This window comes from Notothenia rossii, assembly GCF_949606895.1.
Source record: "Notothenia rossii genome assembly, chromosome: 1".
Lineage (NCBI taxonomy): Eukaryota > Metazoa > Chordata > Actinopteri > Perciformes > Nototheniidae > Notothenia > Notothenia rossii.
The window spans coordinates 38761502-38786989 of record NC_136912.1 but is presented as its reverse complement, the minus strand read 5'-3'; the positions used below and the strand labels follow the sequence as shown (position 1 = coordinate 38786989).

Here is a 25488-nt window from a genome sequence, read left to right as displayed (position 1 = left end):
TTCTGAGAAACAACTTGTTTTCTCTGAAATGTGGAGCGCCAAAGAGACTACACTACCCACAATCCCCAGCTATTGTTGTGACGACGCCTGTCCGCTTTGCAACAAACCCCGTGATTAATTTTCAAGCTCTGAGATTGGATGTTGGAGTGGCAGTGCGCCAAGGTTACGCAGAGTGTCAAGCGCTTTGAAATGGAACGAAACCATGGCAGACTATTCAAAACTGGACTCGAACACCCCCCAGAACTACACATGCTGGCTATTGTGTTTTGCGACATGTTCTCTATCTATGGCACGTCTCTACTGGGAATTGTAGTTTTAAAAGGAGTTTTCGTTTTTCCCAAAATTAGAAGTTGACAGTATTAAACTGTGTACAGCCCTGGAGGTTTAGGCGATAGGAAACAAATTGTTGTGTACAAATTTAAAACATGTAATTACTAAATGGGTGAAAATCGCTTGTATCCATAATGGACAGCAGCATTAATATATACCCACATGACAGCTCATTGTTACTTTGTAATTCTACTCCACTACAATTCAGAGGTTAACCTGGTATTTTTACTCCACTACATTTATTTTAGTTACTTCGCAGATTCTGATTAATGATGTGAAATATAAACAACCCTTAAAGCAGACTTTAGTTACACCTGAGTAAAATTCAGGGAAAGGTGATTATCAAGTGCCAACAATCAGGAGAGATATTTGATTGTTGGTGCTTGAGAAGACTAAACATGTATCTACAGATCTCTATAAAGTCATCCCTTTTATGCATGCATAATGAAAACCTCAGTCAGGATTTTTTTACCAAGTGTTTTTATTGCTCTTGGGGCATGAAAAACAAGATTTGAACTTTAGTTTTTTTTAATCTAGTTTTTTCAAATAGATTTTCATATGTCCATTCAGGTGGACAGTATGCGTTCAGGGTTTGAACTGAAGAGATGTACATTTTGAAAAAATGATAAATAAAGATGTGCAAACTTAAAATTACATTATAATAGCATAAGTATGTTGATTTACGGCCCAAAAAGATATTGCAGATGAAGTATTTTCAAAAATAACCAGGGCCAGGGGCCCATTTGAGGCCCCATGCACAGTTATTTGATGAGTGCTAGTGGAGCCTCGCAGCGGCGAAACCGTGCCGCGCCACCCTAATTGCGCCACTTAAGCACATATGTGCCCTCAGATGAGGCCCCCCTCCACAAGGCGTGGCCCCCTCCACAAGGTGAGGCCCCACACATTCTGCATGATCTGCCTGTAGGGAGGAACGGGAACAACAGCAGTAGTACCAGTACGAATTGTAGCTGAAATATAGCCAGTGATGCATGACGTCCACTGTAGTGGACAGGTGGTTAACCATGATTTCCTGCAAACATAAAATCAATACTTTGATCATTTATGAATTATATGATTCCTTAGATGTTACTTGATGTCACCACATTTTTTATACCTACAGGGGACGCTTTCCATAAAAGGATTGGCAAGATATAGATGGGTGACTTGGTCCATGTGGCTTTCTGTCGTCCATCTTGATTTAGAGACATGTATCATGCACATACTCTGACTTGGCACTGAGTAGCAATGTATGGGATGATGCAATAGGGTCCTATGTAGTGGCTGATAGTGCAACTATGCAAAAGAAAATATATGCAAATAAAAGAAAACACATTTTGAATAGCTGTCCACTGTAGTGACCTTAAAGCATGAAAGGGATCATTACTCGTTATTCTCTACTACTAGTTAATTAAATTTTGCACATTTCTTATACTATCTACATACATACATACATAAGAGTATAATTAATGTGTATAATATCGGTTAAAATAAGTGCTTCAACATAGTTAACATTGCAGGAAAGCAATATATTAGACATTAAGTACTTTGTCAGGGCTTAATATTTATCTGTAGATAGATACCCCCAAAGCCTTTTTCTTATTTGAAAGAATAGCTTAACCTAGGGTATTATTTAATGTTTTAATAAAGGTTAATTAGTTTGTCTGTTTTGCACTTCCTCATATTAATATCTTTGTACATCCAGCACTAAACTGTTTTATTGTAGAGATCACTTAAGTACCTTCTTGTTTTTTTATATTCTATATTTCTATCATTGACCTTCTACTTTCCCCCTATGAAAGTATGTAGCCTACTCTTAATATTTTTTCATCAAATAACATTATTCAACAAAAATAACATTAACAACTTTACAGCAGAATTAAACATGTTTATAGCCTGGATCCAATCAAAGTTATTCTGGATATAGTTAGATTCCACCTTCATGACAATGGAATAGGGAGTGCATTTTTTTAACGTGAGTAAATTAGTAAGTAAAGTAAGTTTTGCCGTGAGTGAATTAAAGTATTTTTTCTTCTTGAGGTCTGCAGTGAAGCGTGTACACATTTGCTGAATATGAAAAGACTCTCTCAGTGTGTGCCCACTGTGCGACTGTCAAGGATAAACAACCTGTGGCCGCCGAGCCAGTCATGTGTAGGGATGGGTACCGAGCCCCGGTATTAAACCGGCCCCAGGGCTGAATTATTAAAGACCGTGGTACCATTAAGCTCCGACGTTATCGGTCGGTACTGGAGAGAGACATGTAAAAAATATCTGTCATATGTATTATTGCTACACAAACATTATATTGTTTTTAGTGTCGCCAACTCCGTTTCTAATATGCAAAAAGACAGCAAAATGCGTCTATTTTTAGTATTTTAGATCTTTCCAATCCCCGCCTGCTTGCGAGGGGGCGGGGCAGTTTACACACACGCAGCTGCTACATGCAGCAACACACACACACGGAGGAGATGGCAGAGAGAACGCGCTCCGAGGTGTGGTTAAACTTTACCCGTCTCGATGCTCGTTACCAAAAGTGCAATAAGAGTTTAGCATGTAAGGGCGCCGGTAACACGAGCAATTTATCTAAACATTTTTGCAAAAGTGCACCACATTCAGACGGAGAAATGCACCGGGTTTGACTGTCTTTCTGGTAGCGCTGTAGCCCCATCCACGAGTAACGTTTCCACGTCAGGTCTTATGAATCCTAGCAGCGACACACGGAGTTAACCCAATTATACAAACATGGGTTGATGATTAGAGGTAACTTGTTATTTATTTTGTTAAAGTTTCAGCTATTCTGTTTACAGTTCTATCCGATTATTTAATACGATGTATACGATTGTTGTTTCTTTTGATGTGAAATATTATGTATTTAATTTAAATAAAAAGCAATGTTAGTTTTGTTCACAATTTGTTTCGTTAGTTTACCTTCTTTTTTTCTCCAAAAAAAAAGAAGGTAAGCGGTATCGATAAAAGTAGTAGTAGGCCTACCGTTAAAACCTTACCGATACCCATCCCTAGTCATGTGGATGTCAGTATAACACACATTCTGAGGCCGCCGTGCCTATGTTTTTGTTTTCACTGCTAGTTTATGCTTATGTTCAATTAGTGCATTAAAAAATCATTAATGAAGTTTCAGCTCAGACCCCACGCTTAATAAGTCTCCCCCTGGCCCACCTACATTTCTCCAGGCCCACCCATACAATAATTCCTGGCTACGCCACTGCTAGGCGGTGCACACAAGGTACACACAGCATACTAATAATAACTTTGTATTATTAGTGTAGGACACTTATGTATGTATAACATCTGAACATATGTGGTTTTATTCATATTTTTACAGGATATTGCTATACTATTTCTCATGTTTTACTTCTACAAATGAATATCTGATTTGTAAAACATCACAAACAGAAAGGTGTATCCGTCATTTAATGGTAAGCTATTGAAATTGTGATTCCATAGATGGGTCTCCCATCACCCAAATCCCCTGACTATTCTCTCATTTCAGTATTTACATTCTTATATTCAAAGAAAATCAGTAATATCTTTAAAAACATGCATTGCGGCTAAAACATCCGATCAGCTAGCTGAGGATCTTTCCTACGTCTGTTTCCGGTATTGTTCCTGTCATGAGAGTTCACATTTATGCTACACTGAAGGGTGGAATTGACTACACATCATCACACAACTAGGCAATTAAGAACACACACAGCACACACACACACTGCAATGACCCAACCAAGAATTTAGGGCGAGAGCTCCAATTCGTGGTAGCCTCTCCCCTGCTGCTCTCCTTCCATACACTGTAAAACACTTCTAAAAATCAGACATACAACAATACAAATGGATGTACGTAACTCGCCAGTTGGCGAGACCTTCCCCCGGGGTCTACACTTGGGACGCCGTCCAACTCCCCGGGGATCGGCTTCGCTGGACGACGGGAACTGAGTTACTGGTGTCTGTGTTGCTTGGGCACCGCCGTACGTAAGAAGGGATCGCGGCTCGCACTCACTAAAACCCCGGCCCTGATTATCTATAGGAGGTAACAGGCCTCCCGATCCTGACTCTCGAACGTCCTTCCTGTCTGGCTGTCTACGTCGCCGGCAGCTCTATCCGCTGCAAACGACACCCTCCCACCCAAAAGAGTGCAGAGTCACATGTACCTCCATTCACCGTTCTCCACTGCCTTTTCTCTCTCAGATGTCAGTCCCCCAGCTGTGAGTCCCTCCGCTGATTAACACACCTGTTTCAGTTCAGTTAATCAGTGCATTCACATCACACTTTCCCCCGTCTTGTCCAAAAAGACTCCTCCTCGAGTCACTATGGTGTGATTTCGTAATCTCGAGACCACACCGGTAGCTTCCGCTGTCGGCCCGAACGTCCACCCCCTGTCGACTCTCCCCTAGGAGACTCAGACACAGCCACCGCGTCTGAAGTCGCTGGGGGACCAGGCAGGTCCCCGGAAAGAGAGGCTGGTCCCTCGGCGGATAGGTTTCCTTGCGAGGCTCCTACAATTCGTCCATTGTCCCCCACCACAGGGTTCTGGTCCTCCACCACAGGGTTCCTGTCCTCAACCACAAGTTTCTGGTCCTCCCCCACAGGATTCCGGTCCTCCCGCACAGGATTCCGACCCTCCCGACTTGTTAGTGGTGTCCTCCCTCCTGCAGGGGCCTCCAGGGTGGACTGGCGAAAGTGGACCCAACTGGCTCCGAACTGGACCCGAGGACGCAGACTGGTCCCCGCTTGGGGACTAATCTGTCCCTCGACTCTGGACCCAGAAGCTGGAGGTGATGGTGCTGTTAAAGAAGAGATAAAGGGCTTAAGACCCAACACCCTCTGGACCCCACTCTACTGGCACAAGCCTATAAAGCACTTCGGTCACCCTATTCACCACTCTAAATGGACCCTTGTACCTCCTCTGCAATTTCGGAGACAGCCCACGCTTCTTAGCCTTATTCCGCACCCAGACCAATTCCCCATCAGAATAAAATTGGAAATTAGCCCTGAAGTCATAGGATGTTTTCTGTCGTTATGATGCCTTAGCCTGGTGCTTCTTTACTGCCTCTATTACAGTTGAAAATGTCTCCCTCAGTTTAGACACATACTCATTCACTGAGGAAAATTACTTTTGGTTTATCCACATTTAGCATGATGTCAACAGGCAAGACAATTCCCCAAATAAGACCTGATATGGAGTGAAGGAGGTACTAGCATGTACACTGCTGCGGTAAGCAAACATCAAATAAGGCAACAGAGTGTCCCTGTTTAACTGATTATCCTCCACAAACAGGGCCAGCATAGACAAAAGTGTACGATTAAAACGCGCAATCAACCCATCCGACTGCGGATGGTATGAGTATAAAGGTGGAATTCTCACTAGTCTAGACCCCTGCATTTGAAGCTGATTCCACACAGGGGAATGTCTCTGAAGTTCAGGGTCTTCTGGCATACGACTGTTAGCCCGCGTTTTACAGTCAATTATCCACCGCAACTCGGTGTCATCCACCTGGGCCTGAGTCAATTCATCCATCTCTTCTGCCTGACATGACACTGAAGCAGAGGGGGTCTCTTTTACTGCACCCACATTTTGGGTTACCATGCTTATGCTTCCCTGGGAGGGATTATGATCACAATGTGGCATTTGTTCTAGAAAAGCTGGTAGCCTGGAAAGAGCATCAGCATTAGTGTGGAGCTTGCCTGGACGATGGATGATCTTATATGTGACCTGCTCCATCGAAATCAGTCGCATTGACCCAAAGACACATTTTGAGTTGTATACACCGTTTGAAAGAGGAGATTCATAGTGTGATGACCCCTCCACACCACGTGGGGTGCCGTCTGGATGTGTGTGTGTGTTTGTGTTTGATTGCAGGTTCCAGCTGCATCTGTTGATGAGTTACACCTGTGGACGAGCTGCATGAAGCTTGATGAGCTACACCTGGCCGGAAGCCTTCAAGAGAAGCCCAGCCGGTTACGTCTGTCTCACTCCTCTGGGCACTCACGCCGGGCAAGTTTCGGAGATCTGTTGCTGGTGCTGCTGGATCATTGTGTGGCATTTAAAATAAACGTCTTCTTTATTTACAACCCTCGTCTCGCCTCCCTGCTTTTTTGTTACAGCCCAGGAGCCGGGTTGTAACAGATGGGGGCTCGTTGTTTTGGACTTGGGAAACGTGTGCAAACTGGATGTCCGTTGTGGGGACGGATTTCGCGCAGCTGCTGTTGTCATTGAGTGCAGCTGATTTTTTGGGAGTAGCGTTACGGGGGTGAGTGTTTTGCAGTTTTAATGCACAGGGATTGTATGGCAGCGAGTACGAACACAGTATCAGTATTAGTTACCATGGTATCTGTCCCTGTTAGGTATAGTAGGGTCTCTCTTGGAGGTCGTAGGGGGGGCTGTTAGTGCGGTGTGAAAGTGGTTAGAGCTATTAGCTCGCAGGTGGAGTTGCCGGTTTTCTGGTCACTTCGCCGAGCTTACGGTATTTAATGCGTAAGTACCTACCATAACTAGCACCTGAAGACTAGCGGGGAGTTTAGCCAGGTACTGTGTGGCAGTTAGAGGGACAGGCTGCGGTAGCGTGAAGGCTGTTTAGTAGCGTTAACGTGCATACAGTGTGCTATGATGGACAGTGTGGAGGAGTTTGTGAGGGCGCCTACAGAGGAGCTACTGCAGGGTTTCTCACGTGAGCAGCTGGTCAGTGTTGCTGAACATTTTCGTTTGGATGTTGGGGATAAAAGGATGAAGGAAAACATAAGAGGGATTGTTGGAGAAAATCTGTTCGAGTAAGGTGTTTTCAAAGGGGGGAAAGATACTGTAGATCCTGGCAGAGACAGCGTCAACATGTCTGGCTGGCGTGATACGGACCTGGCTTTTGAGCAGAGAGAGAGACATTTTGGTGTTGCAGCTGGAAATTAAGAGGCTTGAGTTAGAGGAGCGGAGGTTGGGTTTTCCTGTTGGTGGTGCTCTAATTTCCCTGGTGGAGCTGCTCCTTTTGACGTTGCCGGTAATCTGCGGGTTGTGCCTCAATTCAATCAGCGGGATCCAGATAAATTTTTCTCCTTATTTGAGCGGGTGGCTGAGAGCAGAGAGTGGTCAGAGGCTAATAGCACCTTATTACTGCAATGTGTGCTAACAGGTAGGGCCCAGGAAGCTTATTCTGCTTTAACGGTGGCGGACAGCGAAGTGTATGTGATGGTTAAAACTGCTGTGTTGAAGGCGTACGAGTTGGTCCCGGAGGCCTATCGACAGAGGTTTCGGTCATGGCAGATGTCTGGCAGGCAGACACATGTGGAGTTTGTCAGGGATCTGGTTACCTCTTTCGGTATGTGGTGTAACTCGTTGAAAGTGGATACGTTTGTCGCATTATGTGAGTTGATGGTGTTGGAGCAATTAAAAAATTCTGTGCCCAGCCACATTGCGGTTTACATCAGCGAGCGTAAGGTGAAAACTGCTGCAGAGGCTGCTGCTCTGGCAGATGATTATGTGCTAACGCACAGGGGCGGTCGCGACTTCAGGGTCCAGGATGAAGCTGGTATGTATCGCGCAGCAGGGAGATGGGAAGAGAAAGCTAATCCGCACTGGGGTGAGCGTGAGATGCGAGGTCAGCCACAGGGTAATTCGGAAATCTGTCATTTCTGCAGGGAGAGAGGGCAATGGAAGGGTGACTGTCCCAAAGCTAAGGCTAGCAGGGGGAACCATGTAGGCCAGGTTAACTCTGCTGCTTGTGCTGTGTCTGTGGTACCCTTACCTGTCATCTCTCCCTATCAGCAGGTTAGCGGGTTGAAGGAACCGGATTTCTCTGCGTTTCTGTCAAACGGATACGTGTCGTTGATGGGAAGTGATATAAGCGCGCCGGTAAAGATTTTGAGAGACACTGCATCATATGACTCATACATTCTGAGCTCTGTGTTACCGTTTTCGGACAAATCTGGAACTGGGGATTTTGTCCGGATTCGAGGTATGGGAATGAATGTTGTGCCTGTTCCTCTGCATTCTGTTGTGCTTAACTCAGATCTGGTGCAGGGTGAGGTCGCCATGGGGGTCCGCCCTCTAATGCCGATTGGTGGGGTGGACGTGATCCTGGGTAACGTCCTGGCTGGCAGCCGTGTGTGGGCTGAGGGTCCACCGCCTACCATGTAGTCATCGTCGCATACTGTGATTGGTAAGGCAGAGGAGAAGTTCAAGTGCTTTCCTGCAGTGTTTGTGGCTGGTTCTGTGACACGGGCTGTGAGCCGTGCACAGGAGGAATCTGAGCAGGGTGAAGAGGTCAGTGTGAAAGATTCTGTGATTATTCCTGACTTGTTATCGGTATCCCGCAGTGAGTTGGTGATGGAGCAGAAAGCGGATGTCTCCCTCAGTCCGTTTTTTGAGGCGGTTCGCTCCACCGAGGATGGAAATGGTGTCACCAGGGGTTGTCAGCTGCAAGGGGGATTGCTGGTCAGAAATCATCTGATCACGTGGGAAGGGCTTCATTGGTGGGCCAGTGTGTCAGATTGTGGTTCCCGTCAGGTTTCGTGAGGACGTCCTCAGAAAAGCGCATGGGCAGTCAGGACATCTGGGTGTCCGTAAAACATGTGGTTACCTGTTGACTGAGGTATTTATTTTGGCCTGGTTTGAGGAGAGATGTCTCTCGGCATGTTGGGTCATGTCACGCGTGTCAGACGGGTGGGCCAGTCCGGCAGCGACCTGGGCGTTGGAGCCGTGACCCGGTCTTGGGTTTGTTGCCGGGGGCTGGGCTGTGGTTTCTGGAGGGACATTCCGGGTTCTTCCAGGTGCAGGGTCAAGGGACTGGCCAGAGTGGTTTTTCTGTCCATGCCGGAATATCGGAGAGGAGCTCCTAGCTGTTTTGGTAATTAACGGTGTTCTTAGGGGAACTCCTTTCTTATGGGGGGGAGTGTGACGACCCCTCCACACCACGTGGGGTGCCGTCTGGATGTGTGTGTGTGTTTGTGTTTGATTGCAGGTTCCAGCTGCATCTGTTGATGAGTTACACCTGTGGACGAGCTGCATGAAGCTTGATGAGCTACACCTGGCCGGAAGCCTTCAAGAGGAGCCCAGCCGGTTATGTCTGTCTCACTCCTCTGGGCACTCACGCCGGGCCAGTTTCGGAGATCTGTTGCTGGTGCTGCTGGATCATTGTGTGGCATTTAAAATAAATGTCTTCTTTATTTACAACCCTCGTCTCGCCTCCCTGCTTTTTGTTACAGCCCAGGAGCCGGGTTGTAACAATAGCGTTCTAATGATATCAGGATTGTTGTTGTACTCCAAATATTAAGCAAAATATGTCACATTATATAATGACTGTCACCGAGTCATCATTTTGAGAAAAAGGCCTTTAAAGTTTCCTCTTCTCTGGAATCCATCGATCTGATTGATTATTAGCGGAGCAAATGATCAAAGTACTACAGAGGGAAGATATTTTCATTTGGATTACTGGTCTGGGGGAAGCTCCCGAGTGTGTGTGTGTGTGTGTATGTGTGTGTGTGTCTTTTTGCATTTGCGTGTATTGTGTTTGTTTCCCGGGGAAAACCCTCACGAGAAACACCGGCTGTTGTTATGCCTGCTGTGACGTCATTTTGATAGAGCGGGTCACAAATCTACTACGGAGGGAAGATATTTTCTCTTGCATTACTGGTGTGTGTGTGTGTGTGTGTGTGTGTGTGTGTGTGTGTGTGTGTGTGTGTGTGTGTGTGTGTGTGTGTGTGTGTGTGTGTGTGTGTGTGTGTGTGTGTGTGTGTGTGTGTGTGTGTGTGTGTGTGTGTGTGTGTGTGTGTGTGTGTGTGTGTGTGTGTGTGTGTGTGTGTGTGTGTGTGTGTGTGTGTGTATTTTTTTGCGTTTGTGTGTATTGTGTTTGTTTCCCTCACGAGAAACTCCGGCTGTTGTTATGCCTGCTGTGACGTCATTTCGATAGAGCGGGTCACAAATCTACTACGGAGGGAAGATATTTTCGTTTGCATTACTGGTCTGGGAGAAGCTTGGGAGAGTGTTTGTGTAATTTTGCGTTTGTTTCCCGGGGAAAACCCTCACGAGAAACACCGGCTGTTGTTATGCCTGCTGTGACGTTAAGTTACTCCGTTCTCCGCTTGTAATTATGCCGTTACAAGCTTCAAAGTTGTATTTATCATCTGAATTTGCCGAAACAAGTTTAATATTCTGAAAGCCAAGACTTTGTTTAATTTAAATCAGATGAAAACTAACTGTAACAGACCCTGCCGTGGTATTTATGATTATTATACGCTTACATTCATAATGTCAGCCGGAGGGAGGGGGGGCGGCGCTGCGGAAGAGCAGATTGCCTGTCATCTTCCCTTTACAAGCTTAAAGAATGTATTTATCGTGTGAGTTTGGAAATAAAAGTTTCATATTCTGAAAGCCAAGACTTTGTTTGTTTAAAATCAAACAAAACACCCGAACCCCGAAAAAATTGTTTTTTACGCAAATCCACGTTTATTTTGAAATGAGCCGTTGCGACTTCCGACTGATTTCGATAGAGCGGGTCACATATACAGTGGGGCAAAAAAGTATTTAGTCAGCCACCAATTGTGCAAGTTCTCCCACTTAAAAAGATGAAAGAGGCCTGTAATTTTCGTCCTAGGTATACCTCAACTATGAGAGACAAAATGAGAAAAAAAATCCAGAAGATTACATTGTCTGATTTTTAAAGACTTTATTTGCAAATTATGGTGGAAAATAAGTATTTGGTCACCTACAAACAAACAAGATTTCTGGCTCTCACAGACCTGTAACTTCTTCTTTAAGAGCCTCCTCTGTCCTCCACTGGTTAACTGTATTAATGGCACCTGTTTGAACTCGTTATCAGTATAAAAGACACCTGTCCACAACCTCAAACAGTCACACTCCAAACTCCACTATGGCCAAGACCAAAGAGCTGTCAAAGGACACCAGAAACAAAATTGTAGACCTGCACCAGGCTGGGAAGACTGAATCTGCAAAAGGTAAGCAGCTTGGTGGGAAGAAATCAACTGTGGGAGCAATTAATAGAAAATGGAAGACATTCAAAACCACTGATAATCTCCCTCGATCTGGGGCTCCATGCAAGATCTCACCCCGTGGGGTCAAAATGATCACAAGAACGGTGAGCAAAAATCCCAGAACCACACGGGGGGACCTAGTCAATGACCTGCAGAGAGCTGGGACCAAAGTAACAAAGGCTACCATCAGTAACACACTACGCCGCCAGGTACTCAAATCCTGCAGTGCCAGACGTGTCCCCCTGCTTAAGCCAGTACATGTCCAGGCCCGTCTGAAGTTTGCTAGAGAGCATTTAGATGATCCAGAAGAGGATTGGGAGAATGTCATCATATGGTCAGAAGAAACCAAAATAGAACTTTTTGGTAAAAACTCAACTAGACGTGTTTGGAGGAGAAAGAAATCTGAGTTGCATCCAAAGAACACCATACCTACTGTGAAACATGGGGGTGGAAACATCATGCTTTGGGGCTGTTTTTCTGCAAAGGGACCAGGACGATTGATCCGTGTAAAGGAAAGAATGAATGGGGCCATGTATCGTGAAATTTTGAGTGACAACCTCCTTCCATCAGCAAGGGCATTGAAGATGAAACGTGGCTGGGTCTTTCAGCATGACAATGATCCCAAACACTCCGCCCGGGCAACGAAGGAGTGGCTTCGTAAGAAGCATTTCAAGGTCCTGGAGTGGCCTAGCCAGTCTCCAGATCTCAACCCCATAAAAAATCTTTGGAGGGAGTTGAAAGTCTGTGTTGCCCAGCGACAGCCCCAAAACATCACTGCTTTGGGGAGATCTGCATGGAGGAATGGGCCAAAATACCAGCAACAGTGTGTGAAAACCTTTTGAAGACTTACAGAAAACGTTTGACCTCTGTCATTGCCAACAAAGGGTATATAACAAAGTATTGAGATGAACTTTTGTTATTGAAAAAATACTTATTTTCCACAATAATTTGCAAATAAATTCTTTAAAAATCAGAAAATGTGATTTTCTGGATTTTTTTTTCTTCTCATTTTGTCTCTCATAGTTGAGGTATACCTAGGATGAAAACTACAGGCTTCTCTCATCTTTTTAAGTGGGAGAACTTGCACAATGGGTGGCTGACTAAATACTTTTTTGCCCCACTGTACATATAACACACAGCTGCAAACATTTACTGAAAGGTTCATTGGCAGATAGAAGGTGGCGGCCGTAACAGGTGTACATGACTTTTTGAGTATTACTCAGATGAGACAGGAGACAGGGTTTGGTACTCTCCCCACACGAAGCGTGGTTTCAATAAGTGTATTCCTCCTAACTGTCCTCCTCAGTGTCTTCCTCACTGTCCTCTATTTCCACTTCTTGCATGGTAAAAGGAGGATGCTGCATCTGCACCTCCCTGTCCCTGTTTAAGCCTCCGATTTGCCTTCTCCATCCACAGGTCAACAGCTGGCTTTGGGTCAAATGTCTCTGTGGTCTTCTTTGACAGGTGAATGTGCATCAGGGCTGACAGACGAGCATGTGACATACGAGATCTGTACTTGGTTTTTATTATGTTTAGATGTGACGGTACGTCCACACGGCAGCGTTAAAATAATCTTGGAGGTGGGCATATCTGAAGTTTGGGGATTTTTTGCGAGCAACGCGACCAACAATCAATCACATGAATCTCCCGCCCCCGACATACAAAGCAATAGTAATGTTAAAACGAAGTAAACTGGATCTAAAATCCCCAAACAGGCGAAAACCTACCAGTTTCACCCACTGTCTCTGCCACCTCCCTCCATGCCTGGTTCCTCCGGTTTGTATCCCGGTAAGTTAATAGGGACTGGTCATAAAGAACCGGGTGATTTGCTCCAGCAATAACTAATTTCTCCTCCATTTTCAGGAATATATAAAATGAACTGCGGTCTGGCTCTCCCAGCTTGCACGCGGTTTGATTGGCTAGCGCTTGTACTGTCAGATTTGCATAAACGGATTTGATTGGCTGACGCTTCCACCTCAGCTTCAAAAGTTGAACATTGCTCAACTTTTGAATCCTGAGATGCCTGGGAAATCTCCGCTTTGCTTCCCACAATGCAGTTCAGCGAAAAGTGAGGCAAAGTGATGTCACCCCATTCAAAGTGAATGGGCAGAAGCGTTGGAAGATTTTTTAAAGCTGCTGTGTGGACGGGCCGTGAAAATCCCCTCTTACAAGCTTCACTGCTCAAAGGCAGTGTAAGAGCTGGAGTAAGCATCTGGATTACAATTTAATATTTGGAGCAAGTCATACACAGAGGAGGCAGCCAAGCGTTTTCCTGCTTGCTTTAAACGCATCCATTCTCTCAGAACAGTATCTCTGTCAAGTTGCAAGGTGGCCTCATATTTATGAAGAATGTTGCAAACTGTTGTGTTGCCAAAACTGTAACTGTGTGTCCTGTAGTGGCCTTCAGCATCTAGCAGAAGTGTGAACTGTCCAATGGCCACCATGAGTTCATCCTTACATTCCCCAATGGTCAGTTTTTCCTTCTGAAACCTAATGGATGTGATCTTCAAAATGTTGCCAATGTCAAGCATGTTGGCCAGAAAACAGTGAAAACGCTCAGAGCATAAATGCTTCAAGTCATTGTTATCACTTGTAGCCAGTTGCATTTTAATGGCTGGCAATAGTCTTGATATTTTTAACAGTGTTTCATGCCTCCACGCAGACCATCTGATATTGTGAAACTTACCCAGTTTCACAAAGGGGATCCCATTTTTATGACACAATCTCTTTAGCAAAGCAGTGTGTTTTGCTCCACCTCTCTGTAAATAAAACTGAAGCAGCTTGACCACAGATCGATTAAAATTCTCACAGTAAGGAACGTTGCGATCAGCTGATTTGGCGCAGTTCTCCAGTGTGCACAAGCGAGTCTCCCACCGCAGCCAGTCGGCCTAGTTTTGGCACACTTCCGTTGTACACACCAACGTTAACAGCAGCCCCATCTGTGCGAACAGCGACCAACTTTTTCTTCCAATCATCCAAGCCTGCCTCCTGGAAAAGCTTCACCATTCCTTCTTTTATGGCCTGCGTGGTTCGGTCAGCACCCAGTTCAATTAGTCCAGTGTTTCTCAAACCTTTTCTGTCAGGCCCCCCTTTTGGAGAAAAAGAAAGGTCGGGCCCCCCAACTCAAATAGTCACATAATGGGCCAAGTTAACATTTATTAAAATACAGCAATATGAACGTGAGCATTTGTTATAACATAGCTCAAAAGGCCACAACAAAGAGGAGACACACCATATCAACGGTTTAACAAAATGTGTTTATTAAAGCAAGTAGTTCAAATTAGCCAAATTAATTAAGTGCAAACCAAATAAAGCACGAGGTGTGGATGTCAGTGGTATCAGTAGTGTAAATAAAGTTGAGGATTGCATGGACATGTATGAGTGATAGAGTGTTGAAGTGCACAAAGTGAAGCAACTGAGAAAACTCATAACATACTCAACCAAAACCAGGTGCCTGTAGGGGAAAGCAGAGGGCCCCAAAGGGATGCGGTGGAATCCTCCTGTTTCTGTGGATCTATAAAAGTGGATATCGTGCCGTGCCACAGCGCGGTAGGATGTGCTCAAAAGGATATGTTTTGGGAAATTATTTTTGTATGGAGATCTCAGGGTTTTGTTTTACTCGGGCCTAATGTTGACACTGTATATATATATATTGAGATTTTGTGAATAGGAATTGTTTTAAAACCCTATAACGCCAAGTGTATCATATTTGATACATGAGTTTCTGAGACCTCCACGTCATCCAAATGACTAGTACGTTCCTAAAAGACCTGTTATATGCAATGTGATACATGTCTTCTACCCTCTGGTGGATCATTCGGGCACTGCCGTCTGTAGATCGCTTTTAATGACCAAATCCAAAATGGCTACCGTCATGTAACGGTTCAGATGCTTTTGGAAGCGTCATCTTTGCCAATATTGAATAAATTACGGTAAGAATTACTTTTATATTGTTACTGATATTTCACTATAAATATTTGCTGTATTGAAGCAACTTATAATTAGTTTATATTTTTTAGCTTATTTCATAGAGAAATCGTGTTGAAAATGTATCAAATAGTATACAGCAGGTTTTTGAGTACATTTCTCCGGAAAATATGTGACGTGAAAAATATGTGTCGTTGTAGTACATTTCATGATGCAATCTGCGTTATTTAATTAACCTGTTAAGCCGAGAGCCCCCTCAGTCGGGGGCTGCGGGGTGTTTTTTCAAACACAGACATCACAACACGTAGCATTACGGAGCAAAAACGGAACATCCTCTCACCTTAGCTGTTATTCTTATCAAAAGTCAATAAAAAGGATTAAAAACGCGGCTGAAAGTTAATCCATAGGTTAATCCAATGTGTCTGTCAGTGTCTGTTACTTTGAAAAAATTCTACGGAAAAGTCTCATCTTCGTGTTTATATGCCAGCAAAGTGTTGTGCACCGACAGAAATGTTGAGATTTATGTTGTTTTTTGGTTGTATTGTTTTCCACTTCCTATTTTGTTTTGTCACTTACCGTTTACCTGTCATTCCAGACTCATCAGTACCAGCCCCGGCCCTGATTGTGTTCACCTGTCACCCCTTCTGTGTCTCCTGTGCTAATCAGCGTCAGCCCCGCCCCTGATTGTTCCCACCTGTGTCTGATTGTCTTGTGTTTAAATTCCCCTGTTCCCCACTGTTCTTTGTCAGTTCGTTTTTGTCTATTGGTCAGATCCTTGCTCTTGTCTTTTGCCACAGTCAGGTCTATGCTCTCTATGTGCTCTTATGAAAGTTTTGATCCTCACTGTGTGAGCGTTTTCATTTTGCTCTCCATTTTTGTAGAAACCATTTTTTATTGATCATTTTTTTTGCTGTTCTTGGAAAAATAAAGTATCTTACAAATACTTTACCTCTGTCTCCCGGGTCGGGCAATTGGGTCCTATCTCCTAAGTGTCTGAGTTCATAACACAAAGCCTCACAAATGGGGGTTCAAGATGTGGGGACGTGCTGGACAAAGTGGCTACCTTTATGACTTTGATGTTTGTCAAGGTCCAGAAAATCCAGACAAGGAGAGATCTGATGTTGGTGTTACTGGAGATGTTGTCCTGAAAATGACATCAACCCTTCCAGCAGGAAGAAATCACAATGTCTTTGCAGACAACTATTTCACATCAGTTCGACTGGTCAACCACCTGAAAGAGAGAGGAATCCACTACATAGGCACTGTCCGAATGAACAGGGTCAAAGACTGCAACATGATGGATGAAAAAGAGCTCAAGAAAAAGAGAAGAGGGTCAATGGACTTCAGAGCAAACCAGGAAAACATCATCATTGTTAGATGGTTTGACAACAAAGCTGTGAACCTACTCTCCTCTTATGTTGGCATCGAACCAACTTGAAGTGTGAAAAGGTGGGATCGAAAAACCAAGACACACATTATGGTTCCCTGACCAGCCATTGTTGAAGCATACAACAAGTTCATGGGAGGTGTTGACCTCCTTGATATGCTGTCTGCACTCTACAAATTCAGCTTCAAATCCCGAAGATGGTACATGTACATTTGGTGGCACACTGTCACAGTGGCAGTTATCAATGCATGGAACCTCTACAGAAGAGACCAGAAGAAACTTGAGCCCAGGATAAAACCCATGGCCTTGCGAAGGTTTCAGGCTTCTGTTGGCACTTCCCTTACAAGTTCAGGAAAGGGCAAAATCAAGCGTGGCAGACCACTATCCTCTCCAGAACCGGACTCAACACCCCCCGTAAAAGGCAACACTCCAGTGTGCCTGCTGATGTGAGAAAGGATGGCATTGATCATTCCCCAACATGGGAAACCCGACAGAGATGCAAGCACTGCACAGGCAATCATTTCACACATGTATACTGTGGGAAATGTAAAGTCCATCTGTGCCTCAACAAAGACAGAAACTGCATTTTGTCCTACCACAAGGCAAAATAGAGCTTGTAAAAAGGCTCCTGTTAAAAAAAAAAGCGGAACAAAATCAGTTGAAATGTTTGACGCCCCCACCCACTCCAGGGTGCCTGCTTGTGTTTGTCTTAGCAGGTTCCTGGAGGTGGGCGGGGCTGTCGTCTAATCAGCCACACGGGTGGCACCTGGGCCAGTGTAGCTGGAACCCCCAAAAGATCAAGGAGCGTAGTTCCCCCGCAATACCCCTTACGTTGTGGCACGCATCTCCCTTCTTTGTTGCAGTCTGTTGGTTCGGGTTGTGCAATACATTTTCATAAAGGCCTGACGTATCGAATATGATACAAAAAAAATCATATGTAAATAATTACCAAATATTTTGTTTCTTCTATTTTGTTAGAAGTTTCAACACCTCAATTTAAAAAAAATAGAATTTTCTGACTATTATTTGATGTGTTAGGCTTCACAGGGTTTTAACTTGTGAACATTTTTTGTTGATCCATCACTGGATACATTTTATATAATTATTGGGTACTGTAGATCATGATCATTGTTTTCAAACCCAGGAGGAAGTTAAAAAGAGACAATGTAGTCCCAAAAAAGTTAAAATGGTAATTTAATGAAGTAACGTGGTTTTGAATCAGACAGAGCAAATCAAAAACAGCGCCGTGTCGGGAGGAGTAAGGAGAGAGGCAGATTCTCCGTGCAGCATCTGTATATGCGATTCCTGGCTCCTCCTCTCATTGGCTGCTTTGACGAAGGGGGGGGGGGGGGGTCTTCCCCCTCGTTCTTGTGTCTGATATCGCGTAAATAAGAGGATTTAGACGTTGTGTGTTTATTGTATAACTCCAGGGCCGGCTCTAGACAATTTGCAGTGCTAGGCAAGATTTTAGCTGGCCTAGGGAGACCCACTGAGATAACTTAGACTAAAGTTAACTATCTAAACACTCCTTTACCTCACTGAGCTGTAGTCATCAGCCTCTCAGTCTGACTGGAGAGGACTCTCCCTCCACATTATTGTAGAAACATCTTCTTCTTATATCCATCAGAGCAGCTAGCAGCAGATTCTAATAACAGCGCCGGTACCGGTGTACCCTCACTCTCTCCCTCGCTCACTCGCATTTTGGCTGTGAGCTGCGGGCGCCAGATAAGCCAACATCCCCCATTTTCATCACTTACAGCGCCCATCGTACATGGCAAATGAAACATATAACCGGGGTGAAAATGGTGTTACATTTACTTAATTATGAATATTGTTACATCAAGGCCGAAAATTAGGATGAGCACCAATGGTCAAAAATGTTTTTTTCCCTCCCAGAACTGCCAGCGCAGCGCCTCCCCAGATCTGGCGCCCTAGGCGAACATCTATAACGCCGGTGCTACGGGCCGGCCCTTTGTAACTCCACACGCCTTTTCTCCTCGTATTCTCATTCATGACTTTTTATTTAATGCATTTTAACAGCTATAATCATTGATGGCGTGAAGACGGAAGTAACGTCTTGTAAACGACGGGGTTGTCCTTTAACCTCAAGCATTTATGCGACTTGATTTGAAGCGTGTGCGTGTGTGTGCATTTTTATTATTTTTCCCGCGTCCCACAAATTGAGATTATGTCCCGCATTTGAGTGACAGTCACGCTGAAAGGCCGGATCGGTTCGCTGACGGCCGGCACCGCCCATTATTATTAAATTGTCTAAACGGCATCATTTAAGTTGCGCTGACAGGCGACACAGAGGTCCACACACAGTGTACCCCCCCCTGTTTACAGTTCACGAGCGCGTCCATAGTGTATCCACGTCAACCCCCCGCCCTGTCCACCCAGTAAAAAAATCCCCACTACACCACTGGTTTTCACTCTAAGTACAAAATATTTTTGGGACGGACACTATAATTTACAGTTTTTTACTATGTTCATTCTGAATTTTCTTTAAAATAAAAAACATCTATATTGATTCTGACTTTTCTACATCCAACTCAGGGCTAAACTGGTTAAAAAAGCTTTTCAAAATACAAGTGTACATTCATTTAATATTCAGCAATAACATTAGCCACATGCTAATGCTAACTGGAAATGAAGAATTGTCAGAATAAAACCATTTTAAGTGTGTTCAATCTAAATTACGCCATATAAACATTGATTTTAATTTCTTACAGGACCACTTTACAATAATAAAGGGTTTACGAATAGTTTGTAATTCATTAATTAATTAGGTTGTGAACACTTTATAAATTATGAATAAGCTTTTATAAGACATGAGATGAACAGGGCAACTGTGACCGGTTGCTTGCCAAATAGTGAGCCCACATTTATCTGTACTGTTAAGCCTTATTGGCTATCTAGCTTACTTTGTCTTCTTCATCAGCCAGCATCCTTGGTATCTGTTGTTCACTGAGTTGATTCCCCCCCTTCCATCTTGATTTTTCTTGGCATCTCTTATGACCATTTATGAATGAGTTACTAACATTTATAACTGCCAAAAGGGAGCCTTATTGTAAAGTGTAAAACACATTCCCATTTATTAATGAGTTACAACCATTTATAATTGGTGAAAGGGAGCCTTATTGTAAAGTGTGAAACACATCACCATTTATTAATGAGTTACAATTATTTATAATTGGTAAAAGGGAGCCTTATTGTAAAGTGTGAAACACATCACCATCTATTGATGAGTCACTAACATTTATAACTGAAAGGGTGCGTTGTTTTTAAGTTTAATACACATGTCCATTTATGAATGAGTTATAACATTCATGCTGACCTAATACACATTTTTCACATGAAATGCAAAGTAAGATGCAAAAGAGCCAAGCAAAACATTTTATTCACACATGAAGAAAATTAGGACTCACAGTAACTAATGACTGTTTAGTATGACTGATACACATATTTAAACATAAAAGCTTTTCTCAGAGATAAATTAAAGACTTGGTAAGAAATAATTGTACTCAGACTGGAAAGGCTTTGTGTATATCCTTGAACAAGCATCCAAGCAGTCCATCAGGATGAGCAGAGCCAAGCCAAGATGACCATTCAAGAACCTTGAGGTGTTCCTCCGACAAACTCTCTGTGCGGTTTCCTCTCTGTCGACGGACATGTCCTTTGACGGTCGACCATGCTCTTTCATTATGTTGGATATGACTGCCAGCCTGGGGGTTCACAAACCACCTGCTGTGGTTTATGGTGTAGTGGTTGTTCCCCGTGTTACTCAGCACTCTCCTGTATGCCCTCCACTCATCACTCATGATGCTACTTCCTGACTTAACATGCTGTCTAATCAGAAGGACAAGGTGGCATCTTGATCGTTTCTCCACTAGATTCAACACTAGTCTCCGCTTTTTGTCTTTAACTCCCATCATTCCGAAGACCCGTTTCTTCCTTCTCCAGGTATGCCCAAAGCGTCCACGTGCATACTAACAACATCATAACATTATCTTAGTTAACAACAAAATGCACACAAATGACAGTAACAATTGTTGCACATCATGTTTCAAAATGCCATACTTATTAGGGGCATTGTATAACATCATTTAAGGATAATTATACAGTAATGGTCCATATTGATTTTTTTTATTTTCTTGTACAAGAAAGCCCAGTCCATAACTGCCGAACATAGGAACTGGGTACAGTACCTTCTCCCAGACACAAATAAAATAGTTTACTTTATCAGTATTGGTGTTACCGATACTTACTATTTATTTGATACCAATTTTGTAATACAATTAATAAAAAGAACAAGTTTTGGGTTCGTTCTTCAAATATGACTGTGACATTAACGTGTAAGCTCAATAATGAACTCCAGCTCAACCAACTATAATGTAATATCTAAGTAATCATCTTGAAATATGACATTAATATTTGTAATATACACACCTCTTATTGTGAGGTTAATTACACACAAACTTTTAGTTTATGCGGATGCGGACCACTATTTATTATCAAGGATTTTCGAGGACCACCTCATATGCAAACCGTAAAAATAAGTACATATATAAACGTAGTGTTAAAATGCAGATATTTTTTTATAGTTAATTATAGACAATCAAAAGTAAATTGAAGCCTATCTGATACTTTTGTGACCGGTGTCTGTTTGCGTTGTGTATGTTTTTCAAAGAGGACGGCGGACACTATTTTAATTAGGTCATCCCAAACAATGCCACAAGTGCGCAGTAGACCTGTCTGCCCGTTTTGTGAGTGCACAAAAAACTACCGGTATGCTTAGTCCTACTTTAGTTACTGTACTGCAAAAAGCAGACGGCGCTGCGCTCAACACACACAGACTCAAAACCATGGACACACCAGCACATAAGTAACATAAACAATGTATAGGCCTGTTGCATAAAGGCTTGAGCGACAGTATTGCAAACTAAGCAGACAGCGTTGCTTCTCTCTCTCTCTCTCTATCTCCATTTTCAAAATCTATTTAAATCTCAAAACAAACAAACAAAATTCCCAAAGTTGTACTGAAATTAACTTATTAAATAAACAAAACGAAAAACATTGCCTACTCAGGGGTGGATCTAGAAAAAATATTCATGGGGTGGCAAGAGGGTAGCAGGACATTTTGAGGGTGGCATCCCTTGGCAGAAGTATATGCTGATTTAATCGCAGTCACATCAATCAATGTTAACTTGGAAAGCCAAAATATTGATATTTTAACTGAATAACATTCGGTGACATTATTGTGTTAATAAGGAAAATAAATAGTGCTCAGAGCCTCAGAATACTGAAATCTGTATTTTTTTTAATCTTTTTTTCCTTCTAATTTGTTATTATTTTCTAAATAACACACTGTTATGTACTCACCAATAACAAACAATTATCCTTGTTTTTATTTATTTGTTTAATTCCATAATCTCGGGTTTTTTGGCGTCCGTCAGGGACTGAATTTCAAAATCAAAATACAAATACTCGATAAAAGCTTTACAAAAAGCTTTGGGGATTACTCGACACGCGCTCCGAAGCTTCGGCGCAATACGTAACATCACTACTGGATGTCATGTTTGATCAACAGCTTAATATTACTCATCTTATATTAGCACTGAACTACATTAATTTGTATTAGTCTACTGTCAGCTTGTATCCTGGTCCACCTGGTATTCCTTTGCGTAGAAATTGTGAATTACTGAGTTTAGGCACGTTAATAGCGTTTTAATGAAGTTGACTACAGTATATTCATATTTGTCAGTGCTTTCATGTCAATTCGGCGAACATAAACATAAATGATCGTGGTGAAGATGATGATTCAATTAGGATTACAAATCGGTAGTGAGAGCTGCTGAATTTCCTCCCGTCGGATGTGATATAAAAACAAATCGATTATTTTTGTAGTTGTAAACTCAAGTGGATGAAATTACATTTATTAGTGCTTTCATGTCAATTCGGCGAACATATGATATATTAAATGATCGTGAGGATGATGATTAAAAATTGTTTGTTTGAGCCGGTCTGCATTTCCTGATGAAAAAACAAACCGTCCTGGTTTGGTGGTGGGTGGTTGCTGGGAGCCTGGTGTGGTGGTGGGTGGGTGCTGGGAGCCTGGTTTGGTGGTGGGTGGGTGCTTGGAGCCTGGTGTGGTGGTGGTGGGTGGGTGCTTGGAGCCTGGTGTGGTGGTGGATCTGCTGTTTCCTGTGGTTGCTGTCTATGGGTGATGGGTGATGGATCACATGGCACCAAATTTAAGATGTAGCTTCCATCAGGCAGTTGGTTGGGTGGGTCTTGGGGTGGTGTTGGTGTGTCAGGGTTCTCCTCTTGGTCTGGGTTGAGTCTTGTCCAACCTACAAAGGGTTTGTAGTACAAATCTGTTTAAAAGCCCACATATGTATTTATTATGTATAATACCATAATGTTGCATTGGTTAGTTATCCGTTCATATATAATATATTTATACATATCCACATCTGTTTATACAACCTTTTCATTCATGCCTCCCCATATTAGTATTTCATTTTACTTTCTGTCTTATCTTATTCTATTTTATAAGTATATATTTGACTTATTCCTGCATATTAGTTTTGCACCTACGTTGTTGGACTAGTTTCTTCTTGTACTATTTGTATGCTGCATTGTTGGAGGAGCCTGGGAGTTAAGATTGTCATTTCCAACAACTACGCTGTAGCAGTGCATATGACAATAACACCTTTGAACATTGAATGTTTGAAAACAGGAACATGGAATACACACACATACATTATAAAATATGAAATTAGGCCAATGTGCAAAACATGCAAACAAAGGCAACCCTAATCAAGCTAAACTGTAAAAAAAAGATTGATTGAGTATGATGTCACCCACAGGTATCTGCTTGGCATCAGGGCAGAGGAGCCAGAGAAGCTGAGGGTTATTTGAAGAAGAAACACATTTTTTTTCTGACTGTGTGGCTGTGACTCTGATTGTGGTGGAGGATGTCCCAGAACACTTATCCCCTCTTAATTCTTACATGCAGGGGGTCCTAGCAGTGCCAGTGGTCCCCCATGCAGCATTACGAGTATCATACAGTAATTAAATGTTTACAGCAATCAAACTGATCGCTTCAATATTTGCAAAAGTCAATGGTATCCCCCACACTGGGTTATCATTGGAAATTGGAAGTTTGATAAGTGAACAAAATGTATTTATTTAAGTTTTGGCCTGCAATATAATTAGGACTCATAGGCTTTATTATATGTATAATGATGCTTATAACATGTATTTCTACAATCTGGCTTCAATTCACCACCTCACCATCTGCATAGACAATTTCCCCTGTCATCATAATCTTCTGTCAATCAAAAAAAAGATATAGATTACAACTTTTGCATGGGAAGTGGCATACACCTCTTTCAAGCCCTGTTTTGTGCATACATAACAGTTATAAACGAGACCCCAGCTCTTTAAAATTACGCTCTTGTTGCTTTGAAATAAACAGGACAAATCAACACCACACATTGTATAACAGATAGTCAATATATGCATGAGTGACTCGTGCAGATGGTTATTAAATAAATGCAATATCACCTGCAACCATCAGCTTGAAAATGGCCTCCACATTGTCGAGGCATGTCTTGGCTGATGGGCTAAGCTGGGCATGCATGGGCATCAAAACCTTCATTTTAGATGTCCGTGGCACCCTCTTGGTAGGGGGATACGCCAGCAGCAGCAGGGGCTTCAAGCCAAGGGCATGCAACTTCTCCAGCTGGGAAAATAATTGTTGAGAGGTAGAGATCAATTAGATAAATACACAAAACTGTTGTTTACATTTGAATTTATCCTAATATCCTGGCATCATAATAAAAACAATGATTTGTTCATAATGTTTTGTTGGATACATTTGGGATTTTTAACTTATGAGACACTTCCTAAACTTCCTACACATAATATTTAACTCTGTTTGAAAATCATTAATCATGAATTATATTCTCATTAATTATACAATTAATACTGTGGATGTGAAGCAATACCAGTTCATTTATAATCCTCTGTCAAAGTAAAAAAACTACTTTTCACACTTTTGGTGAATGAGATAATTTTGTAAACTACATACCAGAAGGGCGGCGTCATCAAGAACGTGGGACTTGATTCGGTTTTTAGTCATGGATGACAACCACTGCTTCTGCTGGCTTTGGAATTTGTCCATTTTCTTTTTGAGTCTCACATTGTTTGGCTGTGGATGTTCGCATAGTGGGCAGATTTTATTTCCACAGTAAATATTTTCTCTGCAGTTTGGGCAGGTCTTTTTTTGTGACCCTCCAGCCATTTGTAGGAGTGAGAGAGTGATTAAAAGAGAAAGTGAGAGAGTGATTGAAAGAGAAAGTGAGAGAGAGTGATAGAAAGAGAGACAGTGAGAGAGAGAGTGGCTCTTAAAAGTGCCGTTGGTTTTATATGTGTGTGTGTGTGGATATGTGTGTGTTGGTGATAGTAAGCGTTGTAATGAAGCTGTAAAACAGGAAAAATAAATAGGATTATTTAGAATAACAGTAACATCTGTGCAATACTCTATGTAATAATAATTAATCTGTGCATTACTCTATATGCAATAATAATTAATCTGAGCATTACTCTGGCACACATTATGCATTTATACTGTGCATATCAGTGCTTCCCCTACCATTGTCTTGGAGGGGCGCTGCGCCCCGACAACGGAGCCCCGCGCTCCCCCTGAAATTCAAGGTGTTTAAAAACACTTTTTGATAAACATTTTTAAATATTAAATATTAAATATTATATAGCACCAAATTGCAACTAATCTATATCTACTGTCACTTTTCACATTGAACATGTGTTCTTTTATTAAATAAATT

At 42.7% G+C, this 25488-nt stretch overlaps 1 protein-coding gene across 1 annotated transcript; it reads right to left on the bottom strand.

Moving 5' to 3' along the window:
- Positions 1-8970: 8970 nt before the first annotated feature.
- Positions 8971-25285, bottom strand: LOC307044927 (uncharacterized protein; the record flags this gene model as incomplete). The annotated part of the gene is made up of 4 exons (XM_079690380.1): positions 24732-25285; positions 24206-24383; positions 22718-22986; positions 8971-9168 (listed from the first exon to the last, which is right to left on the bottom strand). Exons 1-4 carry the CDS (start codon positions 24942-24944, stop codon positions 8971-8973), a joined length of 858 nt encoding a protein of 285 aa, XP_079546506.1. The 5' UTR covers positions 24945-25285.
- Between the last annotated feature and the right edge of the window lie 203 nt (positions 25286-25488).